Source organism: Lissotriton helveticus, chromosome 2_1 (assembly GCF_964261635.1).
Source record: "Lissotriton helveticus chromosome 2_1, aLisHel1.1, whole genome shotgun sequence".
NCBI classification, from domain to species: domain Eukaryota; kingdom Metazoa; phylum Chordata; class Amphibia; order Caudata; family Salamandridae; genus Lissotriton; species Lissotriton helveticus.
In genome coordinates, this window is record NC_136059.1 from 961,782,129 (window position 1) to 961,802,480 (window position 20,352).

General features: G+C 45.6%; 1 protein-coding gene across 1 annotated transcript in view; it reads left to right on the top strand.

The window, feature by feature from the left end:
* The window catches only part of AK3 (adenylate kinase 3), an 84,572-nt gene that overhangs the window by 41,278 nt on the left and 22,942 nt on the right, over positions 1–20,352 (top strand). The window contains exon 2 of the mRNA XM_078675712.1: positions 4,344–4,463. Within this exon, the coding sequence (XP_078531838.1) occupies positions 4,344–4,463 (120 nt within the window). The remainder of the gene's footprint in view (positions 1–4,343; positions 4,464–20,352) is intronic.

Genomic DNA, 20,352 nt, shown 5'->3' on the forward strand with positions numbered 1-20,352 from the left:
TTTAGTTTATATGCTAGGGTCCAATTCACAAACTGCATTTTTGTGGTGTGTAGAGCAGTATTACAGTAGCACTACTCGTGTACTACAAAATGTAATTCACAAACCTAGGGTGGAGATCTCTGCTTCTCCTATCTTTTCTCTGCATAAACCTCTGCCTCAGTGTTGGTGATCTTCACACACTTAAGTGTACTACCTTGTAGTAAATGTGGGAGAGATCTGGGGAGTGGTGGGAAATGTGGATTAATTACTCAAAAATGAGTGGGACTATGGGACATTTAAGGAGGGGATTGGGGAGAGGGGGGCTTGCTAGTACAAAACTAACACCTACAAAAGAGTAAGACAATTACAATTCACAAAGAAAAATTCTGAAGTTTCTACTGTCGTAAAAGCCAGGTCTGTGGGCCACAACGTGCCCATACTTTAATTTAACAAAAACAGTTCCCCTACTTTTTCCACAATACAAACATCCCGGTGCAGTTAATTCAAATTGTTGAGATGTCTTAGCGGAAATGGAAGAGAGGGCATCTCCTGTGCTGTGAAGCAGTGGGAGGACAAACAGCTAAACAAGATATAAACCTTCTTTCCAGGGTAGCTGCAGCCAGCCCCAAAGAAATTTCAATGTGTGCATTTAGTTAATATGCACATGTAAAGGCTGGAAAATGTTTGTTAAAACATAACACTTTAAACTAAAAAAAACACTGAAATCCACTCGTTATAGCTAACTGACCTAACTAGAACTTGTGCCTTTGCCATGCACTGTTTATGACCTCACATATTACAACACTTGTGACATGTTATAATACATCATTCATAACATTACTGATGACAACTCAAATTGTATCATTGATGATATCATTGAGCATGGCAAGGGCGCAAGTTATAGTTGCTTGAGTTAACTATAACTGGTGAATTTCAGTGTTTTTTGTTGTTTAAATGTTACTGTTTAATCAACATTTTCGGCTAACTATAATGTCACTTAAACCTTTGTTTTTTCAGTGAATATATAAATTTATGTATGAGGGATTATTTTGTAAAAAATGTAACAATTAACTTAATTAAAAAAAAACGAACGTTAAAAAAAAAGCTAAATGAATTGAATACTTAACATTTAACTATATATTTTTTTAAAGTAAGAAAAAATACTAATGAGTGTGGGTATTTGTTTAAATTTAATATTTATAAATGAAATTATTATATTAAATGTTTATACTTAATACACTTTTAGATTAAACTTTATTAAATTTCCACATACTTAACCACATGGAGGTCTCCGCCCCAGTGGCAGAGAACTCCACCAACAGGTGAGAAGTTTCTATCAATACCACTTGTAAATTCTGTTGTAGGAGGCTTCACTACAATAATGAATATCATAAAGATGGAGAGTTACTCTTGCATTTTGTAGTAGATCTACGTGGGAGTGAAAATATACACATGTTTATACCTTTTGTGGTATGGGTCCCTTAGTTTTGATAATGCTAAAGAATTGCCCACTTTTAATTATTAATCATCCTACTTTTTAAATGTTATGCGCCTTTCTTAGTCACATCCATCTTTCACGTCTGTTACTAATTATCAGATTTCTAGTGTTCATCAACTTTAATCTTTAACTTTATCCAAATGCGCTTTTAGGTTGTTTACATATTTTCAGGCCTACTTTTCCAAAGAATTATGCCACCAACATCTAGCTCAGTACTTGTTCTAGAGCCAGTTGAGTTGGTACCAAATTCCAGCACCACATATATTTCTGGAACAAAATGTAGAGACCACAGCTTAGCACTTCTGATGGTTATTGGAGGCTTCATGGGAGGAACTGGAAATGTTTTCCTCCACTTGGAGCTAGAACTCTTGCTGGATCAAATCTACTGAGAGCTGCTCTAATAATTATATGGGCATTTGGAGTTCTTGGGTTGTCTTGAGTTTTGGAAGCCATTGGTAAGCAGAATGCATCACCCTAGTCTTCTGGATAAGTAAAGGAACCTGCACTCTTGTCGCTGAGGCAATTCTCTATCGAGTTGGCAAGGAGGATACAAGATATTATTTAAGGTAGTTCACAGCTAAGGATTTTACAGTTAAATCCCTAGTACTACTTTTTGAGATTCTGAACTCCTGAAATGACCAGTGAGTCTTGCACCTTGAAATGGATCTTCCCAGTTTCATGATCGAGTTAAGTAAGGTAGATTTGACAAGGTACACCTTCCTTCCTTAGAAAACTCAGATCCTGCTCCTGACTGGCTCCCAGCAAATGTTTACTGGATACATTTCCTAATAATGCTTGTCATTCCTGTTCCGAGAACAAGGGCATTCCTGAAACCTGTGTACCAGGGCTCAGGTAACCTACATCTCCGATTTGATAGACTTCTCTGTGAGCAATAATGTTTTACCATCACCACAGAAGGGTTAGTTTCACTGCTTATATGAAGAAAGGGACAGTCTGTTTTAAAACGTTTCCGGTCTATACCTAGCATTGTGTGTGGTGTGCCTACGGGGTTTATTAGAACTTTCCATAGATTTATTATAATAATGAATTATACAAAAGCAAATTTAATACTGGCGGGCTCTAAACATGGTACATTTTTGACACCGCTTCAAACCTGCACAGTCGACATGCTGCATTTCTTATTATCACTGTAAGCTGGCCGGCTATAGGGCGGTGTGTTCTTGCTTCTACAGTGCAGATTTACAGTGTTTCATAGTATGTCATCTACACAACACATTTACAATTCTTGCCTAGAACATCAGCTGGAATACAGCAGATAGATGGTTCTACCAAAGAAATATAAATTCCTGCGTGGGATTCTTGCATTAACCTCACCCCGTAGTAATGGCTGCGAGTGCATGTCAGTCCATTGCTGTTATGCTGACTCTGACTTTACACGCAGAGGTCAATGAAGTAGACATCAGTCTTACTACCTGTAGGTGGTAATTCAATAGTATGGTATCACAAAGAGCACACGTCAAGGGTGTAACTATTTTGAAGGTGTAACCAATTATGAAGCCCCAGAAGGAAACCACTAAATAAACTAGACTGCAGAGTTTTACGTAGTACAAGAGCAGAGTATTAACAGTGGGTCATCAGGTAGAGAGGATCGAACAGCGTGACTGTAAGGGCTGCAACCCCCAAAAATGAAGGTGCGAGTCCGAAATCCATAAATGTAGATGGCCAGAAAAGGATAGCCAAAGCCCCTTCTCCAAACAAAAGAAGGATCAGAGGTTAATACAACTGAGCTTGGAAAATCCAAAGACACAAGAGGACTGCTAGAGCTATAAAGAAAGCAGCATGTCAGAACCACACTGATGTAGTAAATCATGCCCCCCTGTCTTATGTAAAATAGCTGAGAATTTGAGCCTCACTCCATTCATGAAGGAGTCGCCCAGTTGAGTAATAAAAGCAACACACCTTTTCCAGGGCAGTCACCACGCCTTTGGCCAAGTGCAATATAAACTTTGGATGGGCAGGGGGCATGTGCAAATCCCCAGTCCTCTGCTGGGCGGATATTTTGTCGATCACTTTTGTCTCCAGTTAATGTCTGGGCTGCTTCCCTTCTGCTTCTTTCTGGAAGGTTGACGGTGCGTCTTTGACTATACTACCCCTATGTTCTAAGCAATGTGATACACACATGCTCAAGCTCCAAGAACATGTATAAGGTTGCTTATGCTTCCAATGAGTGGGTGTGTTGCCTGGCTTTTCAGGCTGAGTGTAATGGAGCAGGACTATAGCTGTTTTGTAAGGGTTGCTTCCCTTATGAAGTAGCACGTTGGGGTGAGTGGTGGTGGGGATAGGTTGTGAACTGAAATGCAGACTGAGTGACTGCCAGTGGCTAAGACTAACCATCTTTGAACACATTTTTGTTGTTTTTATGGTCATTGTGTATGTCAATAATTGGACATCCAATAGTGAACACAAACTAGAAGACCTGCCCCCACCCCCACCGTGCTGCAGCCTTCTCTCCATAATGACAGGTAATCTAAGGTATGTCTGGTCCTTTATCAACCCCAGTCAGTTCATGGGACCATCTTTAAAGCCCTCTCAACTCTACCCATCCCAAGAAGCTAAATGTGTAGATGCACCAGTTGTTGTTTGTCTGATTTTAATATTACTCGCCATTTGTCTGATGTCTTTTTCACTCCTGGTGCTGTAGTTGCACTTGGCCTGCAGTCTTTTTGATCGTTGATGTTGGAAGCATTTCTGTTTTATTAGGGTATTTGTGTATTATTGGGCTGTATAGTTGGTGTCTGAAATCCTGCATGAGTTATCATTTCTCTTGGCTATTCACTGCGTTGTAGAGCGATCATGTGAACAACAAAACGTTAACCCAGCTTTGATGTTCTGTTTGCTTCTACAGAGTTTGGTCTCATTGCCAAAACCTTCATTGCTCAAGGGCAGCTTGTTCCTGATGACGTCATTACGCGGCTGATCCTGCACGAGCTCAAAGACCTGGACCAGTACCCCTGGTTGCTGGATGGTAAGTGGAATTGTGTCCGCTTGAGGAATGGATCTGTGAGACCTAATGGAACACATTCTACAGGCGAAACTTGAGCTGCATTCTAACATTTAAATGCGTGTTATTATTTTTTTTTTCTTCTTAAACTTTGAGTTTTCCCATTTCCCAGGGAGGGGCCACACCCAGAGCAACTATTGGGTCTGAAATGGGTGTAGCATTATAGAGTGTGAAACATTTCAAGTTTGTGCTCACTGACGGTATGTCGTGAGAGTGAAACAATGACAATTTAAAGTTCAATATTTAACTATACTCGTGATACGAGTTCCATATCGAACTTAAAGATCAATTTTTAATGGATCAAACTGAGGATATTCTGCTCCAGGTCCACATATTTGTCCTAGTTACAATGAGGAGACTCTGTCATTCCACCTCATATATTCCCGGTACACAGCCTGCACCTCTCAGCCCCTCTCTGTCTGGCTCTGGATTGTATTTGTATTCTGGTTGCCCTAGTCATAGTGCATCACCCCTCGAGTTGCTGTCGAGGGCTTGGAACTTATCTCAGAGACCTAGCCCAAAAGTGTATGGCTAGACTGCCATAGGAGGGCTGATGGTGGGGGGAGGGGTCATTGGCCTGTTACTAGGATAACTGAAGGATGCAGGAGAAGGGTAAAATAGGAATCAAAGACAAGCGTAGTTGCCAGTAAAGCAGGACACTCTGTTGATTAATCAGAATGAAAATGCGTGCAAGTCTCCATGCTTCACATGCCTGATCCGGATCCATTTCTTATTGTCTCTCTGCTCAATATATTTCACAAGGTCCGCGGAATTTGCCTCTGTGTGACACTACTGTCTTCCTTTTTTTGTTGTTGAAGTTTTATATAGTTCGAACTTGACACAAAATCAGGTATCGGAGCGCTTTACATGAGCACCGGTTGCGATACATGAGGACACATTCATTTTTGTCAGGCACGGGCAGATTAAGTAATTTCCCCAGAATCACAGGATGTTGAGCGTCGGTGTCGAGACTCGTACCTGGTTCCCCAGATTTGAAGTCCACCGCCCTAACCGTTAGGCTACATACTCTCTCCATTTCTGCAGTTTGCGGTGGGTAGTATGTTCAAAATTATTTGAGAATTGAACTGAATGATGTTAAGGTTTAACATCAGTTCAGCAACATTTAAAGAAGATCTAACTGCCATCTCTGAGTGGATGGCTGACAAATATTTGCAGTTGAACTCTACCAAATCCGAAATCCTCCTGGTAGACAGGGATTCTCATCTTTGGGGGAACCAGTGGTGGCCTCCTGCTCTTGGTGTACCCCCCTGCCCAAACTTGTGGTTAAGAACTTGGGAGTACGGGTGGACAAAGATCTCTGCTTTGAGACTCGTGCCAGATCAGTGGCAGGCACATGTCTCGGACTGTTACGTGGCCTAAAGCCAAGCCTAGGTCTCCTCGACTCTCAAACCTGGCAGTTAATCATCCAGTCTACCACCATGGCTAGATTGGATTATTGTAATGTACTACTTTTGGGATCCACGAAATCGGTGATCAAAAGGCTTCAACGTGTCCAGAACGATGCTGCCCGCGCTCTGTTTGCCATTCCTAAACACTGCCATGTTTCCAATCTCCTCTGCCGGTTACACTGGCTATATATGGAACAGAGAATACACTTCAAAGCCCTTTGTACAATCTTCAAGATCTTTTCAGGCATATGCCCGAGGATCTTGAGCAATCTGTGCTCCCCTTATGTACCCACCCTCGCCTTGAACTCAGCAGATCTGCATCTGGCCAGAGTACCACGGATACGGAGGGCCAGAGTGGGTGGCCATTCGTTCAAGGCACTGGCACCCGCTCTCTTGAACTCCCTACCTCTTTCTATTCGCAGCACCCATGATCATTGGACTTTTTAGAAGGATGGTAAAGACCTGGCTTTTCTCCAATCACTAAATTTCTCTTTGACTCCTCTTTCACAGTCTGTGCTGGGACGCCCGGTTTCTGGGGCAACCATGCACTTTACAAATATTATAACATAACTGCAATGTTCCACATGTCTTTGCGTGGATGAGCAGGAAACCCAACAAGATGTTACATTGGTATTAAATCAAAACTAGGCCTTGGCCTCTAAAATACCCCCATTATATACAGGCTGATGTCAAAGTGTGATGGGCTATGCAGTGTGTTTACATAATCCACACTCCTTGTGCACCAGGGTGTATGAGAAACTGAATCTTTACCTAGAATAAGCGGAAAAGCCTTGTTTATAAGGCATAAACTCAAAATCCGTGGAGGAACGAGAAAGGATGCCAGAGCAATGAAGGAACTGGTGTATGGTCAAAAAGCAATGGAAGAGCGGGAAGGCAGAGTAGATTAATGAAGGAAGTAGGGATAAATCATTATGGACCCTGGAAAGTTGGGCAAAAATATAAAATTAAACAGGCACACAAGTGAGTAAGAAAACACAAAAGTTCTTTGACTGTAAGCAGTGGAAGGATGCAACTCATCCAGTCAAAAACACTGTAAAACAGCTGTGCGTCAGTGAAGGAACAAACAGGAGGGGATGGACAGCCACTGAATATGAAACAAGGTCATGCGAATGACCAGAAAGCTGACCAACGATAGCCAGTTGGCTAACCTGCAGCCCACTCTAATTCTCTCCTTCTGTTACGAGTTGGGTGGGAAAGGGTGGCGTATTTTCCGCACATACCATTACCCCTAGCTGAGCTATTTTCCAGGTCTGCTAATCATTTCCTATTCGAAATTTCCCATACGAAAATGTGGCATAACATGTAGTATTGTTTTTAACACACCAAATTACATGTTTTTCCATTTTCTAGGCCTTTCCCCCATTACATTTGAGCAGGTTTGATCTGCTGGAATTTATTGTGGGAAATCTACAAGGGTGTGCTAATTATCACAAAACATGTCATTCCAAACCCCTTAAGTTGTAATGAGGACGAATGTACTGGTAGTGTGTGTAATAGATCTTGAACAACACACAGCTAAAGCTATATGTGCACAAATGAGTATCAGCAACATGAGCCACCACACTTAACAATACAGCAACGTTTGTGCAGCAGTGGAACTGCTGTATAGCATTGCAATCTGAGAGGAAATGCAGATCCAAACTTCTGGCCTTGAGGTGCCCTGGATATTTTGGATGTTTGTGGTAAAGCAGGATATTCCAACATTTGTGAGTGAGGTTTGGGAAACTGTTTGCACTTGCCGTGCCTCTGTGGTTGAAAGTATCCCAGGTACGGTGGGAACCTGCTTCATTGAAGGACGCGTGTGCTGTGACTCAAGGGCAGTGCTATGGCCTCTGTGTTTGCGTCTCTCATAAATTGGCAGCGCTCTGTTTGACAGCCTGCTGGATGGAGATAAGTGTATTAGCACAGAGTTAATGAGCCCAGTGTTACTGAGCAAGGACGTTTAACTGAAACAAGCAATACAGATGTCAGAAGGACACTTTAGTGGGCTACTTAGCCATACTGCCAGTACGTGTGTGCTCAGGATCCTCCAACACGGAGTGGTTTCCATTTAATAAACCCAGTTGTTTTACGGCAGCTGATGGCTGATTGTAGGTAGCTGCTCACTAAGCTACTTTATTGCAGATGCAGTGAGAAAATCTTAAAATCTATGTACATATTTTAGAGTTTGCCTTGAGACTGCTATAGCTGTCTTATCAGACTTGTGTATTAAAAAATATATATAAATGCAAAAAAAGACATAAAATATATATATTTAATGTATGTATATTATATATGTATCTTACATTATATATATATATTTGTCACCACCGTGTAGTTATGATTTAGATGTTGTTTCCACTAAAAAGGCATTTTTTATTTATTTTGCTATTAACTTTTGCACTGTGAAGGGATTTTGGATTTGCACGTAACTTTGCTGTCTACTTAGTTAGTCAGCAGAGCATTGGCATGCCAAGTTTCGTGAAGATTCATCCATTGAATAAAAAGTTAAGTGGTGGAGGGTTAAGGGTATATGAAAAAAACAAATGATTTCCCATAGAAAATTGTGCTCACATCTGCAGCCCATAGGGCTGAATGCATTTCCACCAAACTTAGAGTGAAAGTAGAACTTTACTCAGAAGGCACCACTTTTTAGGTCAAGCATGTGCAGCTCATGCCCTGCTCTGCGGAATGCTGTATTCAAGTATGGAATAGAAGCCCAACCCACTCTCCGCCCATATTTGCCATTGTCCTTCGTAAATGCTGGCTTCTGATTCGTTAATAGGCTTGTTAGTCCCTCCTTAGTACCACCTTGTCTTCAATTGCAACCTCCCATGAGGACTGGCCCTTTTACTTCGATTGTTACACGGTACGTCTTTTTTAGTCTTTAAGCGCTATTTTCTTTAATGAGTTTCTCCTACTGCAGGTACGACATGCTTCCCTGTAACATTCAGCACGCAATGCGTGCTTTGACTTTCTGAGCAGCCGGGACAATGGCGGCCGCTTCTTTGAATAGGTGTCGCATTTGCAAGACTTTGAGCTATTGGCATTGTAAATGAGACTGTCTTTTATCTATGTGTTAATTAGAAAAACATAAATGAAAGGCATTGTCATTTACAATGCTAATAGCTTAAACTCTTGCAAATGCAAGGGCTATTGCATTGTAAATGTGTGTTTGGTTTGGTTTAAATCCATTCAATAGTTTTTGAGATGTGTTTACAAAAAAAGGTCCAGAGCATCTTTGAAAGGGTAACCCTTTCATATATCTCTGCCGTTGTAACTTGTGCGACGTGACTTGCAAATCCTGTCGACCACCATCTTTAAAATTTGCAAGTTTCATGCTGTGGAAAAAAGAAATCCACATACGTCGGGGGGGGGGGGGGGGCAACCACAAAGGTGATCGAACTCCCAGAAGGGGTCAGTTGTACCCAGATGCATGAAAAAAATAAAACCACTCCAGAGGGAAAAAAAGAGTGCCTAAAACAGTATGCAACTCGTGAGTTAGAGCTGACTCGCACGCTCGCCAGCTGCCATTTAATGTGCTGGATTTGACTGCCATTTTGTGCCTGACTCACGAGTTTCAGCCACTGTTTACAAAAATAAGAAGCAAAAGCAAATCTAAACATGAAAATTAGTATTTGTCTTTGGATGTTGGGAAGCAGGCCTCTGCTAATCCCCACACACTGATCGTTGGGCACAGAGAATGGCCAAATGGGGGGTTGGGTATCCGCTGCAAATTGGATGCAGGATCTGCGCAAGCTGTGTAGAACCCAGCCGAAGGCTGTGTGCAGTAAGGTTTGGCAGCCCATGAAGGCTGTGCAAAGGAGAAGTTGGAAATTAAGTACATCATAAAACAAAGAACTCATGGTTTTCGCTATGCACAAAACACCAATTTGCCAATGGCATAGGTACGCAGAAACAGTTAAAGGGAGAACAACATGGCAGACACTGAGTTATGGTGTGTGTGTTGTGTGCTTGCATAACTATAAATCATACATTTCAGTGGTTTTATGCGTTTGACCAGAACTGTAACTCTGTTTTGAACTGTTTTTTCAGTGAATTTCAGAGTTTTTTATGTAATATATATTCATTGAAAAAAATAAAGCTTACAGTGACGTTATAGTTAGATGTGGAAATAGGATAAAAACTAACATTTAAAAAACAAACACTGAAATTCACAAGTTATAGTATACTGAGATAACTATAGCCTGCTCCGCTGCCATGCACAGCTTATGACCTCACTGATGATAGGACTGATTACATTATCCAGTCATTGTGAGAGCATCCTCTAATGTTAGTACACTTGAAGTAATTCAATAAGCTACGCTTGTAGCCAAGTTATTTTAACACCAATGATATGATAAAGGACATAACGTTCAATCCTATTCTGGACATATTTGTTTTTTTGTCATTTCAGCATCTAACTGTAACGTCACTTTAACCATTTGTTTTTTCAGTGAAACTCAGTTTTGTTTTTTTAATCCTATTCAAACTTTAGCATATGTTCAACTCCCTGGGGCGATCTGATGCCAATGCCCCAAATGCACAAGCCCTTTGGCTGTGAATAGCAGTTTTTTTTTAACAGAGTTTTTTATAGCGCAAACTTGACCCGAATCGGGTATCGGAGCGCTTTACATAGCAGAAGTTGCATTATGAGGACACAGTCATTTTTTGTTAGGCACGGGGAGATTAAGTAATTTGCCCAGAATCACAGGATGTTCAGCGTCCTTGCCGAGGCTCAAACCCAGTTCCCCAGTTTTTTTTAGTGAAGCAACCAGTGTACATTAAATAAAAAAGTTGCCTACATGAGGAGCCAGCGCACCCTCTGAAACACACCGAGATCACTACCAAAGGGGAAGCTGTCCCTAGGGGCAGCTTCCACTTTACATATCTGTTACCTCCACAGTCAGGGTTGGTAACTGAACAAAGGTTTGCAATGGCAATTGAGGTCACAAAAAATGAAAACATACTTTGCAATTCATAAAGATGCCCATTTTACATGTCTTCCTAGTTGCGATATGAAAAGTGACATACATAAAAACAATTTTATGAGTCAGAAATACTTTCCCACCTGTACAGGGCTTGTGTACATAGTAAAAAGCACTTTTATGGTCACAAAGCGTGTGATTTTATGAATTGCAGGGTTTATGACTGCAAAAGGGCTTTGTACATCTGACTCATTAGGTTTCCATTATTTCATACAGGCCCTATCACCTGCTTTCTCTGTAGTCACACAACATGTTTGTAAACCCGAACCATCCAATCTTTTGGGCACCAATAAAAATGGGTGCTCACAGGACAACGCACTGAGGCCTTCATTACGAGTTACGGTATTTAAGCTGGAGTGGTAACTCTGGGTGATGTATCCCAAATTGCAATTGAAAGTGTGTCTGGGCCTGAAATGATCACGTCCAAAAACGCCAGACCTGCGATCTCTCTGATATGTGTGCTTGATCCATTGGTGCTGCAATAAATATCAGAGTAGGGTTGCTGCCATCGATGTTACATACTGAAGATATAGGGACTGTGAAAAATCCAAGCATCCCGTAAAGAACAAGGGTAGCAAATTAGCTTCGCCCATTCAGCAGGAGAATGGTAAGGATGTGGTATGTAGCCAGTGGTGCTTTTTAGAGGACCCTGTTGCCAATATATTACTACCAAATGGTGTGGTAGCACACACTAATTTACATGCAGCACATTTTCCATTGAAATAGCTACTAAATTTCTACAGACATTTTACGGATCAACTATTCAGGACACACACAATAGATTGTGTGGAGTGTCAGCAAATATTTATCATTTGCACACCCAGAAGTAAAGTGCCTTGATTTGTTTTGATCGTATTGGAACCTTTGTTTCATCACACTTCAGAATTACAAAAAAAAACTGTGCTTCATTTGTGTTTTCTCATCTGCTGATAAAGTTTGGAATAATTGTAGAGTTCATCTACTGACATTTACATTTTGTTGTGTTACGGAAAAAATAGATATGCTACGTCCTTACTTTTGTCACTCCTTATAAAACCGCAGGATTGTCCAGTAGTTCACATTACAAAATCATCTCACTTTGTAGTCCAAAAAAGAAAAGTAAACACCATTCTGCTTGTTAAAAGAATAAGCAGCAATTTGTCAGAAGACACAGCCTGACATTGGACCTCTGTCTTTGAAGGCAAGGCAACTATGACAAGATTAAATCAAGATGTGAATGCATCTTTATTGCTTATTTGCCTTCTGAACTACATCATGGTTATTCTGGGGGTGCTGCAGCACCCTAACTTCCAGCGCCTGTGGCTTGAACACCCTCTAATTCCCAGTTTTCATGTTGCGCAGAGAGGTTCAGAGCATGGATGGAAAAAAACCAGAAAACACAGGCTACATTTACATGCCTTCAGGGAGATATTGACAGTTAAAGTGACTAAGTGCATGTCTGCAGGGCTGGCAGTAAGAAGGGGCCAGTAGTACCGTGCTGGTTTAGGGCTAAGCCCCCTGCTGGGTCAGCTCTACCCCATTGTCTGTGATGACATTCACCCTCATTAGTGTCACAAAAGATCTCGATGTACCGAGGGTGGTTCTGCCTGTTAAGTGACAGCTTTGGTGCTGCTACTCCTGCCTGCCCTGGGCCTCCTAAATAAACAAATGCTGGCCATTCAGACAGTTCCACACCCCTCGGTTTCACGGTGTGGGTGGAGGCTGTACAAAGGTTATCTCGCCTGAGCCTCTAAAAACATGCCCATCTGCTTGTCTCCCCATCTACTTGTCCCAGCATCTGACATTTCTATGCACAAAGGAAGAGCCCAAAGACATTTCAGGTGTTTCTTCTTCTCATTCTGGCAATTGTAGCCTTGTTTATACATTTATGAACTTCAGGGTTTTCACCTGTTAATTGACAGAGCTCCGAAACATACAGGTCAGATTTATCCTTTTTAATTCAGGAAAATAAAGAGCAAAAGGAGAATTCCACGGCAGTTGAAGTTTAACGTGCACATTTTTAGATGCATGCAATGTAATGCTGATGTACTGTTCATTACCCAAACCTATGCTTGTATAACCTGGGTATATTTCAAGAGATTGAATGAATTAGAAGACCTAAAGAAACATAAATCACAAATCTTTTGTGACCTTTATTAGTCAGTCCTAGAGCTCTTCTCTACCCACACATTCATATGCAGTTCTGTATTGCCGGTCCACGCACCCTTCTCGCACTGATGGTGATAGCAGGGATTCAGGAAGGGGCTTACGTACTTACAGATCTGAAATAGAGGCAGTGATCTGGTTGCAATGCCCAGCATCAAATAATCTGTGCGTCCCAGGTAGACCACTATCTCCTGGCTGCAGGGGCCCCTCAGTCACTCCTAAATCTGTGTAGTCAGTAAGTGCCATCTATGGTCCAACAGAATGGGGCAGCGCACTCAAATGCCCCCTTGCAGGCAGGCTTGAGTCACTCAACACGTACCTACTACCACTAACATCTACCAGTGCCAGGGTGAACCACTCATCAAGTTAGCCTGTCACACCACATTGCAAGATCCCACTTCACCACCTTCTCCTGCGGATCAGGATACACACTGTTGATTCACTCCCAGGGAAAAGCAGCATGTAGAATAGCAGACAAGCAGCAAGCGCCAAAATGTAATTCTTTACTCATTTGTGTTTTTTAATAGTTGAAACATACATCCAGCTCCTCTAGTGTCAACAGTTTTCAGGTATGACAGCTCGCATTCCACGATATCTGCATAATGGTTGTTCCTTCTACCAGGGAAAAAGTGCCCCACATACATTGCTGGACACTGAGAAAAACAAATTAGGGGGACCATTACCTCTGCTCTTATAATTCTAAGTCAACAGCCATCAGGCCTGACAGAGTTACAGCATTTCCCGGCCCCTGTCTATGCCTTGCAGCAGTCCCTGAGTAAGCAGACATTGCTCCACCAGGAAGGCACAAGCGTGCTCTGCACCTTTGCTGCCCAATCCCACCAGCACTCCCGCTGACACTTTCTGCAGTGGCAGCGAGCGTCGCCCCCCTGCCAGTCTCAAAACGTGTCAAGTAAAACCGGTTTATTATCGTTTTATTGTTCAGGTCCTAAGGGCTGGCGAATCTTGGGGGCTGGGGCTCTGCGAGGGCAGTGACAAGAGGAAGTGGTTGGCACTGCTATCAGTGCCCATGTCTGTTATGGCCGGCCGTCTCAGGGCGGCCAAACCAACATGCGCACTGAGCTGTCTCCAACCCAGCTGCGTTGCCTCGTTAGAGACCACAAGCACAGGCTCCCAGTCTCTCTTGGAGCGCAAATTCACAGCACTCAGGCTGGTCCTGATGCTGCTCGCGAGCATGAGAGCAGCGTCTGGATTGTCCACTGGGAGCCTGTGTACTGCAGCGATGACACAGAGCAGAAGAGCGTCAGGGGGCAGGTAAGTTCTTTTCTCCCCATTTTTGAAAATGTTATTGTTGTCTGTTTCGCCCACCTCCCTACCGTCCATCGTCTCCGCCCACACCCGCATCGGCACTCCGCCCACAGACCAGTCGCTACTGAAGTTTTCTGCCTGTTCAGAACAGCTAGACGATGTCCGCTTTTTTGCTACAATTGGAGTGGGGAAGAGAACTGCCCAATAAAGCACCCAGAAACTCTGATTTTGAGCAGTTATAACCCCCTTAGGGAATTAAGTTTGAAATGGCCATACTTTTCGCACCAAAGTCCGGCCAACTTGTAATGAGGGCCTAGTGGTATTTCAAGAGGCAGAAACAAACAGCAACACGTTGCCAAACTGTTCAGGAGCACAGAAGTTGGAGGGGTGCCAATGGCACCTAATTTATATATATTGGAGTAAAAAACAAAGCTGCATTTTTCCAGATCGGAAGAACAGTAGGCCCACCACTACAGTATGTGGTCGGTCCTGTAGTAAGTTACATTTTTGTTTTATATGCGTGAATGACAAATGGTGGGGGAAGGGGCTTGATTTCATGTAGTGCTTGCTGCCATTGTGGTCTTGTTACCTGCTAATCTAAACTAGAGCCATGACTCGTGCATGATTCAATGATACTTTTTATTTACCTAGGAAGGCTAATGTGTAGACTCCTTTAACTATAAAACCATACCTGTAACCAACTGGTTCAACACATATAGTATTAGTAGGTACATGAGCCTCAAAACAGTAATGCCTCAAGTCCATATGCGTTGTCTCCTCTTCAGTGGTGGTCCCTAGATCCTCAAAGCGCATTCAGCCTCCAGATCAGCGTCGGATTGGTAACGCGGGGGCCGTTTTGGGCGCTGTCTCTATTGTTCGAACAGACCGCGGCCCAGTGGGTGCCTGAGAGGACCTTCATAGGCAGACGAGCGCTCGTTACCTCCTGTTTAGCAACAGGCAAAGGTATCACTTCCTTTGTCTCGCTGGCATGCCCATTAACGTGTGCACATACTGAGCGGGGCAGGGGGCCTCAGTAGAAGTGGCCTCACTTGTTTCCAGGTGTATTTCAGCAGTGTAAACTAACGTGTACATTTTTTTTACCCCCCTTCCTCCCCGCTTTTTTTTGTTTTTATAAGATTACGCCGAAGCAGTCATTTGAGGAAAGGCATTATGCTAATGTGGGGCGATTTTTTTTTTTTTTTTTTTTTTTTTTTTTTTTCTTTTTCAATCAATCAAAGCATTTGTATAGCGGGCTACTCACCCGGAGGGTCTCAAGGCGCTTGGGGGAGGGGAGTCCGCTACTGCTCGAACAGCCAGGTCTTGAGTTGTTTCCTGAAGGAGAGGTGGTCTTGGGTCAGACGGAGGTGGATGGGGAGGGAGTTCCATGTCTTGGCCGCCAGGTAGGAGAAGGATCTTCCTCCCGTTGTGGCTCTTCGGATGCGATGGACGGCGGCGAGGGCGTGGCTGGTCGATTGAAGCTGGCGGGTGGGAGTGTAGAAGGTCAGGCGGTCGTTGAGGTAGCTTGGGCCTTGGTTGTGGAGAGCTTTGTGTGCGTGGGTGAGGAGTCGGAACGTGATTCTCTTGTTGACGGGGCGCCAGTGCACGTTTCTCAGGTGTACGGAGATGTGGCTGTGTCGGGCAATGTCCAGGATGAGGCGTGCTGAGGCGTTCTGAATGCGCTGGAGTCTTTTCTGGAGTTTGGCTGTGGTTCCGGCGTAGAGGGAGTTGCCGTTGTCCAGTCGGCTGGTGACGAGGGCCTGTGTGACCGTCTTCCTGGTTTCGGTGGAGATCCACCGGAAGATCTTACGTAGCATGCGTAGGATGTTGAATCATGATGAGGAGACTGCGTTGACTTGTCTGGTCATGGAGAGGGAGGAGTCCAGGATGAAGCCCAGGTAGCGTGCGTGGTCTGTTGGTTTGGGTGCGCTGCCCAGGGCAGGGGGCCACCAGGAGTCGTCCCAGGCGGAGGGCGAAGATCCCAGGATGAGGACTTCGTCTTGTCTGAATTCAGTTTCAGGCGGCTGTTCATCATCCACTCTGCTACGTCTTTCATCCCTTCGTGTAGGTTGGTTCTGGCGGTGGCGGGGTCGTTGGTGAGGGAGAGGATCAGCTGGGTGTCGTCGGCGTAGGAGATGATGTTGAGGTTGTGTTGGCGTGCGATGGCCGCAAGGGGGCTCATGTAGATGTTGAACAGCGTGGGGCTGAGTGATGATCCTTGTGGTACGCCGCAGATGACTTCGGTGGCCTCGGATCTGAACGGGGGGAGGCGGACTCTGTGTTCTTCCGGCGAGGAAGGAGATGATCCATTCCAGTGCCTTCTCCTGGATTCCGATGTTGTTGAGGCGCTGCACTAGGGTGCGGTGGCAGACCGTGTCGAACGCCGCGGAGAGGTCCAGGAGGATGAGGGCCGCTGTTTCCCCGTTATCGAGCAGGGTTCGGATGTCGTCGGTGGCTGCGATGAGGGCGGTCTCGGTGCTGTGGTTGGCCCGGAAGCCGGACTGCGAGTGGTCGAGGGATCCATTAGTCTCGAGGAAGGCGGCCAGCTGTCTGTTGACGGTCTTCTCGATGACTTTGGCGGGAAAAGGAAGGAGCGAGATGGGGCGGTAGTTCTTGAGGTCGGAAGGGTCCGCTGATGGTTTCTTCAGTAGGGCGCTGAGTTCGGCGTGCTTCCAGCTCTCTGGGAAGGTGGCGTTGTCGAAGGAGGCGTTGATGATGTCCCGTAGATGGGGTGCGATGACGGAGTCGGCCTTGTTGAAGACGTGGTGAGGGCAGGGGTCGGTTGGTGATCCGGAGTGGATGGAGTTCATCGTGCAGATGGTGTCTTCGGTGTTGACCAGGGTCCAGGCGCAGAGGGTGGTGGTGGGGGTGTTGGTACGGTCGTAGGGTGCGTCCGCTGTGTGCTGAAACTGTTGTGTATGTCTGCGATCTTGCTGTGGAAGTACGAGGCGAGCGAGTTGCAGAGGTCCTGCAAGGGAGTGATGTCGTTGTTTCCGGCGCTAGGGTTCGAGAGCTCTTTGACGATGTTGAAGAGTTCCTTGCTGTTGTGGGCGTTGTTGTCCAGTCATTCCTTGAATGCGGTTTTCTTGGTGGCGTGGATCAGCTGGTGATGTTTTCGAGTGGCGAGCTTGAAGGTGGTCGTGTTGTCTGTAGTTGGGTCTCTGCGCCAGGCTTTCTCGAGGGCCCGGCAGTTCTTCTTGGAGCTCTTGAGTTCGTCGGTAAACCAGGATGCTTTCTTGGTGCCGGGTCTGGCGGGGGGGGGGGGGAGGGGTCTTCAGTGGAGCGAGGTCGTCTGCGCAGTTGCTGATCCACCTCGTGAGGTTGTTGGCGGCTTGGTTGGGGTTCGCTGAGCTGGCGTTTTCCGTGCCCGGGTCGATTTTCAATCCCAATCCAACCCTGCCCCAGATTACCATAATATACAAGGACTGGCTGACTGAATGCTCCCTTAACCCAAGACACTCTGCCATGGAGAAGGCAGCACATGATACGGGTGTCTCAGATACTAAACAGGGTAGCATTGGCCTGTAGGGCAAACGGGCAGGGCCTGAAGGGCTGGCCTAAAAGACATGCCAGTGTGTGGGGCCGTTTTTAGGTCGAAGGCTTAAAAGGCTGCGTTTGCGCAGTCTTAGGCCGGAGATTTAATGACTCTTAGTAGCGCAGAAGGTCCCGCCTCCCTGCCCTGTCTCTCCTTCATTGGCTGGCTTCCTAAACGGAGGCCAGCCATTGGAGGAGAGATCCGTCACTCCGATGTAGCCCCGTCCTTTTCGGATTTGGGGGCGTAAGTTTTGCTGTTCTTTAGACAGTGACGTCGTCCGTCACTCAGCACAGCAAAACCACGCCCCCAATTCCGAAAAATTTCAAAAGCTTGTGGCCGCCATTTTAAGTCTCCTTAAGATGAGGTAGGCTGCTGTCCTGGTTTCCCGCTGTCTTTTTCCCGCCCCCCTCCCGCTGTCCGTCTCTGTTTCCGCCCTCCTCCCGCTGATTAGGTCGGCCGTTGTATTCTTCCCCGCCGTGTCTTTTTCCCGCCCCCCTCCCGCTGTCCGTGTTTGTTCCCGCCCTCCTCCCGCGACTCAAGCTGCCCACGTCACCGCGGCGACGGCCCGCTGCTGAGCCGAGATTGCAACCCGGGCGTTTTGCTGAGGGGCCTTTCTTTGCAGCCAGGATGGGCGCACAGCTGAGGTGAAGTAAAGTAGGCACCACGTGGGTGCTAGCGGGTAAGTAGCGTGCTCTAAAGATGCACGCTTTTAATATGAGCGCATGGTAGAGGAAAAAAAACGAGCCTTAGACTGAAACCTTCATGGCCGAGGCTCGCCTCATCTGTCTCTGATCACGGGCTTGTGGCATCTCTCTTTATGTATGATGTGTGTGTGCCGCTAGCCGTGTCTCCTTTCCCGCCCCCCCCCTGTTGTCCGTGTCTCCTTTCCAGCCACCCCCCCCGCTGTCCGTGTCTCCTTTCCCGCCCCCCGCCCCCCGTTGTCCGTGTCTCCTTTCCGGAAACCACCCCCCCCCCCGCTGTCCGTGTCTCCTTTCCCGCCCCCCCGCTGTCCGTGTCTCCTTTCCGGCCCCCCCCCCGCTGTCCGTGTCTCCTTTCCCGCCCCCCCCCCGTTGTCCGTGTCTCCTTTCCGGCCCCCCCCGCTGTCCGTGTCTCCTTTCCCGCCCCCCCCCCCCCGTTGTCCGTGCCTCCTTTCCGGCCACCCCCCCTCCACTGTCCGTGTCTCCATTCCCGCTCCCCCCCGCTGTCAGTGTCTCCTTTCCCGCTCCCCCCCCGCTGTCAGTGTCTCCTTTCCCGCCCCCGCTGTCCGTGTCTCCTTGTCAGCCTTGTAAAAGGATTCTCATATTCTGCCACATTGTCAGTAAATGTTTGCACTTATCTGGCTTTTAAAGATGTGAATCTACAAGCTTTCCATGCTTTTTCAAGCATCTAAGATAACCTCGTGAAATAAACGTCAACCGCAGTGAAGTGCCAATTTAATCTTTTCTTTCTTCCGAGGTCAGAATATGTACCATTGAGAGGGGTACTATTAACATTGAGTTGTAATTGAATGAGGATGCATACATTTTTAATGGCAATATTATTACATTGTCTGCCATTTAATCCCATCACGCATGCTACCCAGGATCACGTTTATACCAGCAGTGAATGCCACTGAATTTGATTCCATCTGGTCAAAAACACAGTCACCTGTTCTCCTTTTGTAGCTGTGTGCTGGTGGGTTGACCTCTTTATACTTAACCCACTTAACCCGCGGCACTCGCCTCGTCCTGAAGCCTGCCAGCCCCTCGCTGCAGGGTTCGAGCCCTTCCTGAGCCCGCTGGTCTCCTCATCCTGCCGCACTGTGTCTGGTAGATTGTGCTCTATAACCCTTATTCTGTGCCCGCTTTCACCATATATAGCCTGTTTTAGTAGTATTTTTGTAGTTTTCTGTTTTGTAGTAGTCTGTGCCCGTTTTTCACTTTATTTAGCCTGCTTAGTAGTACTTTGTAGTTAAGGGCAGCCTTGCCCTCTGCTGTTGTCTGTTCTTTTCCACCCCTGCTATCGCCGCCCGGTGACCCCACCCCGCTCCCAGCTGCTCGTCCCTCCCCCTACAAGTGCCGGCCGCTGCAGGGAGCGCCAGTGAGTCCTCGGACCTCGGTCCCTGGATCTCAGTCCCCTAGGCTGGTCCGCGGCACTCGCCTTGTCCTGAAGCCTGCCAGCCCCTCGCTGCAGGGTTCCAGCCCCCCCTGAGCCAGGTGCCCATGCTTTTTTCCCATGTGTGTATGTTGCCTTCGGAATAGAGATGATATAACTAAATGGATTGACCATATGTATGTATAGCAATATGTACAGCTGGAAAACTGCTTCATAAATTGAAATCTCAATTACAGAGTACTAATGGGACATCGTAAAGCCTCACTGGTTGGGATCATTCATGCAAGTTGTGTATATCAGTTCACTCATTTTTTTAACATATTTTATTGGTTTCAGAGATAACATAAGAAAACAGCAAGATCTCCCATAGGAAAAATAGATAACACAACATTTGCTGGTGGGATCGTCATCTCAGTCCA